At 45.0% G+C, this 13,697-nt stretch overlaps 2 protein-coding genes across 2 annotated transcripts in view; one reads left to right on the forward strand and one right to left on the reverse strand.

Annotated features, from left to right (window-relative positions):
* The window catches only part of ERICH6B (glutamate rich 6B), a 29,971-nt gene extending 20,609 nt beyond the window's left edge, over positions 1-9,362 (forward strand). The window contains 5 exon segments of the mRNA XM_062607406.1: positions 1,903-2,006; positions 7,991-8,220; positions 9,035-9,092; positions 9,095-9,124; positions 9,127-9,362. Coding sequence (XP_062463390.1) covers positions 1,903-2,006; positions 7,991-8,220; positions 9,035-9,092; positions 9,095-9,124; positions 9,127-9,173 — 469 coding nt within the window. The 3' untranslated portion in view covers positions 9,174-9,362.
* Positions 9,363-10,674: 1,312 nt separating this feature from the next.
* Positions 10,675-13,697, reverse strand: part of COG3 (component of oligomeric golgi complex 3) — a 33,025-nt gene continuing 30,002 nt past the window's right edge. The window contains exon 23 of the mRNA XM_062607379.1: positions 10,675-12,813. Coding sequence (XP_062463363.1) covers positions 12,784-12,813 — 30 coding nt within the window. The 3' untranslated portion in view covers positions 10,675-12,783. The remainder of the gene's footprint in view (positions 12,814-13,697) is intronic.

Genomic DNA, 13,697 nt, shown 5'->3' on the forward strand with positions numbered 1-13,697 from the left:
GGGAAGACTGACTGACATAAAACATCTTTGTTCTGAGACAAAGCCACCACCAGGGTGAAGGTAGCCAGCACTCAGGTGGGTTGCTTCTTTCCTTCAGTCACTAAGGTCTGCTTCAGGGGTCCCACCAACAGCCACAAGGGTCCTATCTTTGTCCCATGTCATATCCATGCTTCAAAACGGTTGGCCTACAGACACTTTTGCTTTGAGAGCTAAAGGAAAAAGGGATGCACCTGCCTGCGGGTGTTGGTGAAGAGTTTTTAAGCTAAGAATTGTGCCTGGTATGTTGAGGCTGGAAAGCCACCAAGCAGCTCTGTCTCTGTGATTCAGGGGCTGTTTTAGAAATGGTGGCAGGCAGCAGCACCAAACACCTCAGGCTACATTTAAGCTGTTTTGCCTTACTGGGAGATACAGCCTGGTGTGCAATGCAGGACATAGGGATGATGGCAAAGGGTCAGCCCACAGATTGCACCTGGCCCAGCATCCTGCCATGGACAAGAGCCAGCAGATGCTCAGGAAGCAGTACAAAAATAGAACAAAGGTGTGTTTATACTTCCTAGAATACTCCCCATTCCCCAATGGTCTGTGACTCAGGAACCTCCTGAGCTGTAGATATCATCTCTGCATTTAATAGTCCTGGATGGATATTTCTTCCACAGATTAGTTTACACCCTATTGAACCAACACAAACTTTAAACATCCGCTGTTCCCTGTGGCAAGGAGGGCCACAGCTAAAAACCTCCTCTGTTTATTCTGAACTTGTCACTTGATGGATTCCTGTGATGATCACTCTCTCCCTTTGAAGAGCACTGAATAATGTGAACAGCTGTTCCGTAGTCACGCCACTCATCCCATCACGAAACTCGGTCATATTTTTCCTTCAGTCATTTTTGCTTCCAAGATAAGAAGTCTTAATCTATTCAGTTGTTCCCTGAATGGAGGCCCTTTTATGCCTTTGATCATCTTCAATTGCCTTCTTCTGTAACTTTTCTATTTCTTCTGTATCATATTTGAGATTGGTGAATCTGGACTGCACAATAGCATTCAAGAGATGGGATTTATACAGCAACATAATGATTTCCTCTGTTTTGCTCTCTCTTCCTTTCCTAATAATGTCTAGCTTTCTGTTTGCTTTTTTGATTGCTACTCAGTGTTGAACTGACATTTGCATAAAGCTATCTATTACAGCTTGAAGATTTCACTCCCAAGTGGAAATAGCCAGCTCAGAACCCATTATTTTGTACGTAAAGCTAGGATTGTCTTTCCCCATGCGCATCACTTTACATTTATCTACATCAGATTTCATCTGTGATTCCATTACCGTTTTATTCGGTGCCACAAGGGTCTTTCTGTAACTCTTCACAGGCAGTCCTTTGCCTCAACCACCCTAAATATCATCAGTAAGCTTCTTCTCTCCTTGTTCTCTGCTATTCTGAGATCATTTATTAATATTTGGAAGCATGGGACAATGTTCAGGCTAATTTAGCATCTTTTCCCTCTCAAATTTGAAGTGCCAGGTGCCAAGCAGAAGGAAGAAATGCAGCTTCCCAAGCTCTTGGGATCTCACTGAAGATCAGTTGGCGTTTCTGTGAATGGATGGTGCTGTGCCTAACCAGCATGTCTACCTCTCCCCTTGCACAAACAGACTTCTGGGAGGTGTGTCTGCCCCCTCCACCAGACTGTACAGGACCAGTGGGAGATGGACAAGGTTATGGTGGCACTTTCTCCTGCTGAAGCTGGGCCCAGACACAAAGATGTGCACAGAAGTCCTGAGACCCTGGGAGAGGAGGCAGAAGGGAAACAATGGATGGCAAAGCCTTTCTCTGTGTAAGCCTCTGCACACAAAGTTGTGAGATGTCACTTCAAATGCATAGGAGCTAATTGGCAATTCTTCCTTGCAAAAAGCCTGTCAAGCCTGCCCAGGAGTCTAAGGCTGGAGTTGGACAAGAAGCCTCTGTCCATGGGAGGAGAGCAGGAGGATGATGGGTTGGCAACTGCCCTCTACCTGGGTGAGGTGAGACTAGCTGGTCAGTTAGGGAGAGAAACCAGAAGTTACCAACGATGAGCACAGTTTCAGTGGTGATTTCTTCCCGTGGAGCAGTACCTTGCAGCAGTGCCCATCGGGGATCAGCACAACAAGGGGCACTCCTTCCTGCTGGGGCAACCTTGTCTGCGGTAAGAGTTTGAAGAGTTGTCGCTGCTATTTGTAGCCAAAAGGAGTTGGGCTGAGCATCACTCCAGCACCAGAGGCAAGCATGAAATGAATTCACCTAGGCAAAAATCAGAAGAGAAAGGGATCGGCTTCACTGGAGGGTTCCTCACCTCTGCCCAGTGGTGCACCTTGGAGCAGTAGGGTCGCACAGAGCATGTTTCCCTCTCCTCCCCAGAACCAGTGATTTCTTGCTGCAGCTTTAGAGCCAGGCACCGCAGGATTTGCAGCTCTCTGGTGAGGCACCTTTCAGAACAGGCACGGGGCTTCCAGAAAAATGCGGTGCAGAGGCGGTTTAATATTCCTGCAGCTGTAAGGGGAGAAAAAAGACAGTGTCTCTTTGATAATGGAGCAAAAATTTCTCCGAAGGGCAGAGGCTCTCCCCTTTAAGAGACTGAAGCTTGACTGTAAAAAAACCAGGATCTGTTTGATGAGAAAAGAAGTGATCAGTGTCAGTGACTCAGGCACAAAGCCTCTTGAGCTGCAGGAAGACTTGTGTCTCCTGGAAAAAAATGCACACTCTTTAAAACAAAAACCCCACTAGTTTCGCAGATCCACAGCACAAGCCAGAAATTCAAGCGAAGTCAGATCCACTGATACTGCAGCCATCAACCCCTCCTCTCAGTGGGTAAGGTGCTCAGCCACAAAGGCAGAAGTCTCTATTTCCATCTTGTTTAAAGCCATTCTCTCCCCCCAATCCCATCATTACATGCCCTTGTAAAAAGTCCCTCTCCATATTTCTTTTAGACTCCCTTTAGTCACTGGAAGCTGCTGTAAGGTCTCCCTGGAGCCTTCTCTTCTCCAGGTTGAACAAGCCCAACTCTCTCAGCCTGTCTTCACATGAGAGGTGCTCCAGCCCCCTGAGCATCTTTGTGGCCTCCTCTGGATTCACTCCAACAGGTCCATGTTCCTCTTGCGTGGGGTCCCCAGAGCTGGAAGCAGAACTGCTGGGGGTCTCCTGAGAGCAGACTAGAGGGGGAGAATCCCTTCCCTCGACCTGCTGGTCATGCTGCTGGTGATGCAGCCCAGGATACAGCTGGTTTCTGGCTGCAAGAGCATGCTGCCAGCTCTTGTTGAGCTTCTAATCGACCAACACCCCCAAATCCTTCTCCTCAGGGCTGCTCTCAATACAATCTCTGCCCAGCCTGTATTTGTACTTGGTATTGTCCAATCAGGGAGGAGAAAAGCTAATCATGAATGTTTCCACCACAAATGCTTTGCAAACACAGGTTATTTTCTCTTTCCAAAATGCGAACATGCTCATTTCCCTTGAAGTTTCTCTATATCAGGATTGCCTTAAAAACTGAGCGTGTCTTGTTTCTCAAACGATTTCTCAAAAGTTTGGTGTTTTTTTTTAAAGGGAGCTGCTTTTTAAAAATAGTTTTAAAAAATTAAAATTTCAGGGATTTTAAAAAGGCCTAAAGCTCTTTTTTCCACTTCCTCAGTGCTTCACAGGATCTTAAAAAAAGACCAAATTAAAAAGTTGTTCCCATTTTCATATGTAAAACTATAACTTTCCATGGAGCTCTTAAGAAGGAGCCGTAAACATGACAACAGCATTTATTCGGGAGCACAGATATTTAAATACAGCCTACGCTTCCCGACATGATATATATATATATAAATACTATAAAGGAGTTCCAGTGTTACACTAAATGTAGTTGGCTTGGTTGCCTTTATGACAACAGCTTAGACTTAAGCCCAATTGACTTTTTACAAGATTAATGATGCTGATGCTGCATTTCCTTTGCCCTTGAGGAGACCACCCGGACAGAAGGCTCTGCAAAATGCACCTTTTGCAGTGCCCCTGTGTCCTGGGTTTAGCAGTAGCAGTCAATTTTTTCTCCTTCTTAAGCAGCTGGTGCAGTGCTGTGTTTTGACTTTGAGCCTGGGAACAGTGCTGATAACAGCGATGTTTTTGGTTGTTGCTAAGTGATGTTTACCCTGACCAAGGACTTTGTGAGGCTCATGCTCTGCCAGGGAGGAGGGGAAGCCGGGAGGAAGCAGAGACAGGACACCTGACCCAGGCTAGCCAGGGAGGTATTCCATACCACAGCACGTCATGCCCGGGGTGGGGGGTAACTGGGAGTTACCTGAAAGGGCACGGGCTCTGTTTTGGGGGTTGGACTCATTTCGGCAGGTGGTGTTGTATTCTCTTCCCTTGTTATTTCCCTTATCATTATTATTATTGGTGGCAGCAGCAGTGATTTGTGTTATACCTTAGTTACTGGACTGTTCTTATCTCAACCCGTGGGAGTTACATTCTTTTGATTCTCCTCCCCATCCCTCTGGGAGTAGGGGGAGGAGGAGGGGGGGAAGGAAAGAAAGAGGGAGGAAGGGGGGGAGTGAGCGAATGAGCTGTCTGGCTGGGTTTAAACCACAACACCCTGAAAAGCAAGTCACAAAAGTGGTGGGTCTGAGGGAACAGCCCCAGCAAAACGGGACCCTATCTGCAAGCCATAAGCATGCCTCTAACGTGAAACTTCTTCCTGGCAGAAAAGGAGAACAGTCATCCCATGGGAGCAGCAGAGAGGGATGTGACAGAGGGAGCTGGAGGGTGAGGAGGACCCTAGTGCACCGAGATGCCCCATACCAGCTCCACTGCTCCTGATGGGAACTGTGCCCCTCAAGTCTTTTGCTGCAGGAGATATAAGGAAGCATTTGATGCTGTCACACAAGAACTGATGGGTGAAGGTGAAGTGGAGGAAGAGCTGGATGTCACTTCCCATTCAAACTCTTCCCAAGCCAAGCTGAGGTACAGTATCAAGGAGTAACTGTTGGGATGGTAACTGGCTGAGGGAGACCAGTCCCAGGCTCTGCTGGGAAAACAGCCCCATCACTAGGCCTCTTCACTCTTGCCCCAGAGGATTTTTCTGGTGGGAGCTTACTTGTGGCACTGCACTGCTGCCCATGTGCACCAACAAGCATTGAGGCATCCTCATGTCAGTGCTATGATGGTACCACTGGCAAGGAAGATCCATCATCTGCTCCCAGCAGAACATGCTGAGCAGGCAGCAGCACTGAATGGAGCCAGAGTAAAATGTTAGAGGGATGGTTCAGTGGTGCCAAGGCAATACTTGCCTGAGAACCCCTGCAGAGCTCATTTTCACTGTAGAACCCTTAAAAGGCACTGAATAGCTTGATGAGGAGCAGCTAGAGCTGAGGGCTCAGCAGCCACCAGCTGCTTCGTCTCTGCAATTTTGGCAGTGGACCTGGTTTGAGCCTTTTGGGCAGGGTCTGTGTTCTGGCTCTGCAGGGGTCAGCAGCATACATGGCATGCAGTGATTGGTCCCACCGGCCATGCAAGCTGAGGGTTAACCTGAGAGACCAGAGTGGCAGTACCGGAACACAACACACAGGTGGGGTGAAGCAGGGCACCCAGCCACACAGCAGAGACTGTGGGGGGCTGGATGGGACCCCCTGCCAGCTCACCCCCCTGCAGCACACTCCTCTCTGCCCTCCCCTGCCTCTCCTCTCCCTTCCCAAACCAAACAGCACTGCAGTTCCTGCAGATGTGCAAGAAAACGACACAGTCAGAGGTTTTGTTGGCTTTTTATTTTCTATATAGAAGCCCATTATACTGCTCTCCCCTCCTGAAATACAGTGGCAGCAAATCTTCCTGCCTGGGACCGTCTGTCTTTTTAGCCTCATAAAAAGCCTAAAAAATGAAAGCAGGAACAAAATTGTTGGTTTGTTGCTTTTTCATTCCCCTCCGTCCCTCACAAACAGGAGGTAATTCCCAGCTATTCCGTAGAGCAGGAATGTGCATCTTCAGGGTATAAATCAGTGCTGCATCTATGGCTGGGGTCAGCCACTTCCCACGTATGAAATGCCTCCACAGGGGAGCTGCTGTGGCCAAGCCCCTCGAGTTCCCACGACAGACAAAACCTTTGTGCACATTGACAGTTTGCTGCTGCTCCTAATGATGGTGCTAAACGGGAAGAGCAAGGTCTCCCCGCTTCCCCCCTCTCCTAGATTTTCTCCACTCTTCCCAGAGAAGCAGGGAGTAATGCTCCTTATTCCTATGAGAAAGCATTAAACCCAGCTCCCTCATAATGCTGGGAGCTAAGCTGTTAGCAAAGAAATGTTTCTGTTTCACTTGTCAGTGTGTTGCAGGATAAATTACTTGTGTGTCTGATGGAAAGAGAGCCCTTGGTAAATTATGTCATCAGAGAGCAGCTAATAACGTAACATAAGAAGAGCTGAGCCTTGTACATGAACTGCAAAAACACAGAAGTGAAGGATGAGTTTTCTTCAGTTTTTTAAAAGGATTTAAGTAAGAAGTAAGAAAACAAACAAAAAAACGCCAAGGTTATTTGGAAAGTACAGATTGTGATGTTTTGGTGATGCTCTGGGGCTGGTTACTGCTGTGGCGAGAGGAAAGCCTGTGGCAGACTATCCCTGTCTCCTGTGTCCAGGCAGGTATTCCCATGGAACTACTCCCACACTCCTACCTGGCTCCCATCACCTTACTTTTGCTTCTGCAGCACTGCCATTCTCCTGATCCTATAAGATGCCATTATCCTGATGGACAGACATTTTTTCCACCTGTTCCCAGGACTCCCTAACCTCAGTCTCCAAAGCTTCCCTTCAGAAAACCAGTATCTGGAGGAATCAGTAAATCCCATATTAGTTTTACAAATCCTCCCTGTGCTGAGAGTATTCAATGGACATCTTAAATGCTTAACTGACCATTACAAATAATTTTAACTAGCTTTTGCAATAAAGCTTACATCAGACTCCTGCAATCCCACCATTCGCCTGCAGTCGTGCTGTCGTTTCCTGCATCACACAGCAACCATCCTGGCTCCGAGGTGATCCCTAGAAGAACTCAACCATCACAGGCCCCACCATAGGTCTCTCCTGACCCCACCGGACCACACACTTGCCATCTGCATTAGCCATGTACCGGCTGATGCTTTGCCACTGAGCTGGGGGAAGCTGCTATGGCCTTTCCCAGCACTTGTAAATTAAGGGCAATGCTAAGTGACCACTCTGATATGTACAAAGATAGTAGATAGCTTTGATGAGAGGAAAACAGAAATCCTGTGAGTAGGTTGTCTGTCCCACATATGGACCCGTTCAGGCTTGTCCACATCCATTGCGGTAGCACATCAGAGCTGCAATGTTAGATTTTATCCTTTTTTCCTGCTGTTTTTTCTGAGCTGCAGCATGTGATGATGCTGGGGGAGCCTGAGCAGCTCACATAGCCCAGTGAGAATCAACTTCTTCATGCTTAGGCAGGAAAAGATTGATGTAACACACTCCATGAATGATAAAAACTCCCTGTGTGCCATGGCTGGGGGATGCTCCAGCACCCAGAGCTGCCTGCCCAGGCTGTCATGAGATGGGGAGCACTGATTTGGATTTGTATGCCATAAACACAGGCTGTTTTCCACCAAACACTGCATTTCTTCCTCCTTTGCAGTTTGTCGAGGCCATTTCCTGTACCCAGCACCACACACACACACAAGGACCTGTTTTTAGCATAAAGGTTGTCAGAACAAAAGAAATTACCATGACCAGGGACTTCCAGATGTTGACTCACAATAGGAAGAGGGGGACTCACACAAACATGCCACAGAGCCCATAAGGACTTTCTCTGCCCTTTGGGGACCCACTGTATTGTGCTTTTACTGTAGGCCAATAACTCCTGGACCTGATAAATGAGGTCCTAGCAGTGTCTCCTTGATGTCAAAAATGTTTGGTCCAACTGCACACAAACCTGGCATTTGGGACCGGGAAGTTGTTGTTTCTAGATCCATCCAGCTTTGTGTTTGCCAGGCCTGCCCTGGAGCCCTGGCACTGGCATCTTCTTGGACCAGGTAGAGGCCAGCCAGAAACACTGGAAGTGGCATGACTTCAGCCACTATGCTCACAGCCCTCCTTTCCAGTCCCCCACCATGAAACCTAATGGCCACATCACCATTAAAATCATGGCTCAGGATCAAATTGACTTACTGTTCACCAGCCATAGCAATCACACCCGTTTCATCATGGGGTGCCAGCTCAAAGTGGAGAACAGCAGCAGCAGGGAAACCACCCAGTGGAGATAAGCTTGGGGCTGCTGCATGGGGCTGGTCACAAGCTTTCAGGCAGAAAAATCACCGTTTCATTCAAAAGCAAATTTCCTGCCTGTTTGAATCTTAATGAAATTCCCTTCCAGGAAAGCATTTAGATAAGATTGAAATGCCCTCGCTGAAGGGTAAGAACAGCAAGTCTCACAAATTCATTTTGAAACACTATTTCTTTTCAAAACATTTATATTAAATGTCTATACACACACAAAGCTTCTGATTTTATCTGAACAACATTTGACTTAACCTGAAACAAGCATCTGGGGAGTGCCAAAAAACTTTGGTGTTCGTTGGAACTCAGGTTTCCCACCTCTGACCCTTTCCTGGAGGTGGAAATGCTGTTCTGGCCACCCACTGCAACTGTCCCAGCCTAATGCTGTGCATCCCCATCCTTCACTGGATGCAGATATGACTGGTCAGCTCTGAAACGCAGGTCACACGTTACACCAGGAGCTCATGCTTGCTTTGAAGCTGTAGCCTCAGAGTGAAGGATTCAAGTTGTCTATCCTGATGCAGGCACAAACCAAATGTTGACAACCCTCATAGCAATAGTCTCCCCCTGGCCACAAATGCACTGCTAATGAAGACATCTGGGGCAGCTATTCAAAAAGGTGGCAACAACTCAAGGTCAGTATGCAGAAGCATGAAGCACTAGCACCTGCTCCTCCATCCCCAAAATTCAGACTTCTCAAGACCCACTGCTGCTCCTCATAGATTTCTGCTTTTCACTTTGCAGGGACTCTCTTTGTAGTTGAAAGACCCAGAGACAAGTCACCAACTTAGGTGGATGGAAAGCAAAGTGAAACTCTTCAGTATAAAACGATTCAGCTCAGGAGCCTGCTGTCAAAATACAGACAGTGTTGTAATACTTTTGGCAACCCCTCTCTTAGTGATATCACTTCCTTGTGTTTCAGTATCTTCTATCTGTGGGAAATACTGAAATTAAGTTATTAAGACCTGCAGGAAGCAGTTACATCAGCATTTCAGAACAACTTTTCCTCCACCAAGGTGATTAACAGTCACTTTGTGATGAAAATAAAGCTCCTTATTTCAAGCTCACAATGCCTATCTTCCTGTACATCAAGTCCTTGTAGCACTAAGCTCATCTCATTTGAAGGCACTTGATGGATGGCAGTGGGGTTATACACTGAACCTGCAGTACTTTGAAGGAAATGGCTTTCTTCCTACAGCTGATGAACTGGACTTACGGAACTACTTCTACCAAATGTGACCAACATGAGCCTGCTTTGGCTCTCACCTAGAGATTCCTGGGCTGGTGAAGAGGGATGATGAACAGCACCCAGCACAGCACAAGCTATGTTGGGGCACCACTGTTGAACGAAAAGAAGTGTGAATGTCTGGCCAGCTGCTTTGACATTTACTTCATTTATGAATGTTGTGGTTTAAAACCAGTCAGGCAGCTCATTCACTCACTCTCCCCCTTCTTTTCCTCCCCCTACTCCCAGAGGGATGAAGAGGAGAACTGAAAAGAATGCAACTCCCATGGGTTGACATAAGAACAGTTTAGTAACAAAGGTACAACACAAATCACTACTGCTACCACCAATGATAATAAAGGGAATAACAAGGGAAGAGAATATAACATCTCACCAGCAGCCGACCGATAACTTGCTCCCCAGCCTGACCAAGCTCTGACCGACACCTCCACCAACCCTGCAGACTCCAGCCCTTCTGGCTAACTCCCAGTTACATCCTGGGCATGACGTGCTGTTGGTATGGAATACCTCTTTGGTCAGTTTGGGTCAGGTGTCCTGTCTCTGCTTCCTCCCGGCTTCCCCTCCTCCCTGGCAGAGCATGAGGCTCACAAAGTCCTTGGCCAAACCAAAACGTCATTGTTATCAGCTCTGTTCCCAGGCTGAAAGTCAAAACACAGCGCTGCACCAGCTACCAAGAAGGAGAAAAATGACTGCTACTGCTGAACCCAGGACAATGAGATATATAATCCGAAAGGGACAAACCTTTTCAGGAGGCACCAAGCAGGCAATCAATGGTCACTCATTGCTGCCCTGTACCGGTCAGAGAGAAGCCAAATTCCACAAAAAAGGAGTTTTTCCTTTGTTCACTCAAATGACATTGTCAAAGCCAGGGGGTGAAGGGATGCTTCACACTGACACTATAAAGGACAACCACAAGCCTCTGGATGATGTGCTTCTACAAGAGCCAGAGGAACAGCATGTGGTAATGAGAAACTATAGGTGGAAGAGTCTGTGAGTAACCAGGTAACACGAGCAGAGCTATCAAATACTTGTGCCTTCTGCCACCAGCTCCCAAGTTTTCTCTAAGTAAACGCCAAGCCTTATGTTAAAATATGTTCTTGTATTAGTTTCTTCCCCCTCACAAAATTGCAAGAGACCGCTTAGTCACACAAGATCATTTATCAGTAAAGAAAATACAAATTTACTTTTATTATAACCATAAAGAGGTGTTACTTTAACAATTAGCTGTACATTCAGCACTCAGGTATACATCTGTGCCAAAAATGTCAATTCTCTTACTGCTAAAAAAAGAACACTTCTCCTCAGCGATGCACTGCCTGTGCTTACAGGATGTTTATTGTCTCTGTATTACAGTTATCTTGACAGACAAGCCTCAGGATACAGAATATAGCTTTACTCTTGGACCAAAATAGGAGGCAACATTTTTATTTTAAAAAAATTAAAAACAGCAAGTTTCTAGTCAGATAATATAAAGCATCTTAAATTAATCTTTTGAAAGTATTTACACTATTTGTAAACGTAAATATCTGAAACTGTACATGTTTAAACAAATGTTCATTTAGCAAACAGGCTGTATAAACTGATTGCTCTTCTTATCTTTCAATCAGCTGTCCTAGAGCTATCTGGGTATTCTAAAAGAGAAAAAGACCCCAAGCACAAGAGTGACTACTGCAACGAGTTACCCTTCATGCCCTACCTGTACAACGTGTGTATTAAGTCAGACATAACTCTGTACAGTGACTATGTAGTCCTTCTGTAAAACTTTATAAAAAACAAATATACATATATTACAATGCACTGGACATTATTTTACAGCCTGTATTTCTACAAGTAAAAAAGAAAGGACAAGTTATCTTCCTTGTTAGTTCCTTTAGTTAATTTTTAAGGAGTCATGTAAGGTTCTATCAGTACCATTTACGTACCTCACAGCACCACTGCTGCAACACTTCTCATGGTAGGTTTAAATCCTACATTAGTGTACAGCCATGTGATTTATAACAGGAACATCCCTAAATCAAAACACCACCAATGCACACAGAAATTTCGACATATTTAAAAGTACAGAACAGGTTTTATAAGCAAGTTAAAAGTCTGCCATTTAAATCACCACATTTTTCTTTTGCAGTGCAGCACAATGAAGACTTACACACCAAGACACCCAAAAGCTGCTTGAAGTGTTTCATTCCATTAGTGGCCAAGTGTTCAATAATGACCAACTGATACACACTGAAAAGCGTGCTTTGTTTACTGGTTACCAAGTCCTTACCCTCTGTTCACAATGCTGATATGACAGGCTTGCACATTCAATTTCTGTCATCCCCAAACCCTCTTATTAACACTTCCTCCAGCACACAAAGGCTGTGAAAGTTCGTTTCAGTTCCCACTTTAAACTATGTGACACCACTTAATCTTGGGTAAGGAAAAAGCCCACAACTCTAACCTAAGTACCTGAGAACCTCCATGTTAAGCTTTGCTGTAAAGCATCTGAAAACATGCAGCTCCCTCAGAACTAACAGAAGTTATATTGAACAGCTTTTCACTGCAAATCCCAAGGATCTAAGATTCCTTCCATGATGAAGGTCCGAGCATGAAACTTTAGGTCAGACCTCACAGCTCCCAATCAGTATAAGAAAAAGAGCACATCCAGCGTTTCAAGAAATGCTTCACATGCGGGAAATAAGTTTTCCCAACTAAGAACATGTGAATTATGTTCAAGCATGTGGTGGATTACCAGGATTTTCATGGGAGTTAAAGAAAATCAGAGCATGCTTGCTTAAGTCAAATTGTCACACCAATGTGCTTATATCCAAGCTTTGCAAATACCTATTACTGCTCCCATTTGATTCTCTGCACTTTATTTCTAGTGTCTGTGAAAGTGTAACTTTTTACTGCATACGTCAGATTATTAAAGGAAAAAAAGGAAAGGCTTTTACATTTAAAAAAAATGGGATTTCAACTTTGAAAACATCCGGATAAAGCAGTAACTAAGCTTTCATAAGAGTGATCAGAAAAGGGGGTTTGGTTTTGTTTTCTCTCCCCAACGTCTCAAGCCAATGAACAGGAAAACCTTTAACAAATCAATAAAACTGTTTTGTTTTGGTTTTTGTTTTTTTTCCCTAAAACGAGGTTAAGCAGCCTGGATAGTGTTGATGCAGACTGAACTGCACAGTGGGATCCTTCGTTTACTTCAAGCAAATGTCTTTGCATTTCCTTCACTGGCTGGCATTCAGCTGAAGATTTTTCAAGCAGCCTCACTGTTGGGCTACTTGGACATCGATAAGAGTAAGTTCACCTGAAAGACAAAAGGAAAGCCTGTATTAGACACAGCAGCTAAGTTTCAGAATTGATGCCTTATGTTTTAACCTTTAAACAGGATTCCTAGGAAGCACATAGAGACTTGGACATATCACAAGAAGACAGCTACAAAACAACTGGCCAAAACTGCCAGTCAAATGCCTGCTCAGAGGCTTTTTAAAACACAATTGTTGACCATGCTGACTAGTTATTTCAGCAGTCACAACCTAATTTGTCAAAGTTTCTAAGATGACTTTATGCCCTGTCAAGCAATTCCAAAAAATATGCACACTGGCAATGTAGTCTAATCCATAAACCAGATTTTCTGTTTAAATACTGGCATCCTGGGATAATTACAATTCTATTCACATTCCCTGGACCACTAAGGTCGAAGCAAGATTTTTTAAAACCTACCTGGCTTCTGTCAGAGCATCCTACTACAGAGATTTCTTAACCCCAATCATCTCTGAGACTAAAGAGCTTATCACGTAGGGTTACATTCCCATAAACATCTGCATATTTTCCCAATGCAATTTACTTCAAATAAACCCTTGTAATTCTTCCTCATGCTTCCCAAATATAAAAGTTGCTGCTTTTTGTATTTGTCAAAAGCCAAGCTGCCTTCACACCCACAGGCTGTTTTAAAGCCTATTCACTAGTTTCCTATCTCTCCAAAAAGACAATGCCCAGAAATGGCAAGACTCATTGTACAACTCAATCCCCAGCAACATCAATCACCACCTTCAGTTTAAAACCTCAAAGGGATATTCATTAAAATAACCCAAACAAAACTTCCTTTTAGTTGAAAGCCTAGAGTTAAGATAAAGCCCTGTGTTTAATCATCCAGGATTAAGCGGAACAGTAAATAGAGATTCTGAACAC

Source organism: Pezoporus occidentalis, unplaced genomic scaffold (genome assembly GCF_034315485.1).
Source record: "Pezoporus occidentalis ecotype Australia unplaced genomic scaffold, CSIRO_AGI_Poc_V1 ctg122, whole genome shotgun sequence".
NCBI classification, from domain to species: Eukaryota; Metazoa; Chordata; class Aves; order Psittaciformes; family Psittacidae; genus Pezoporus; species Pezoporus occidentalis.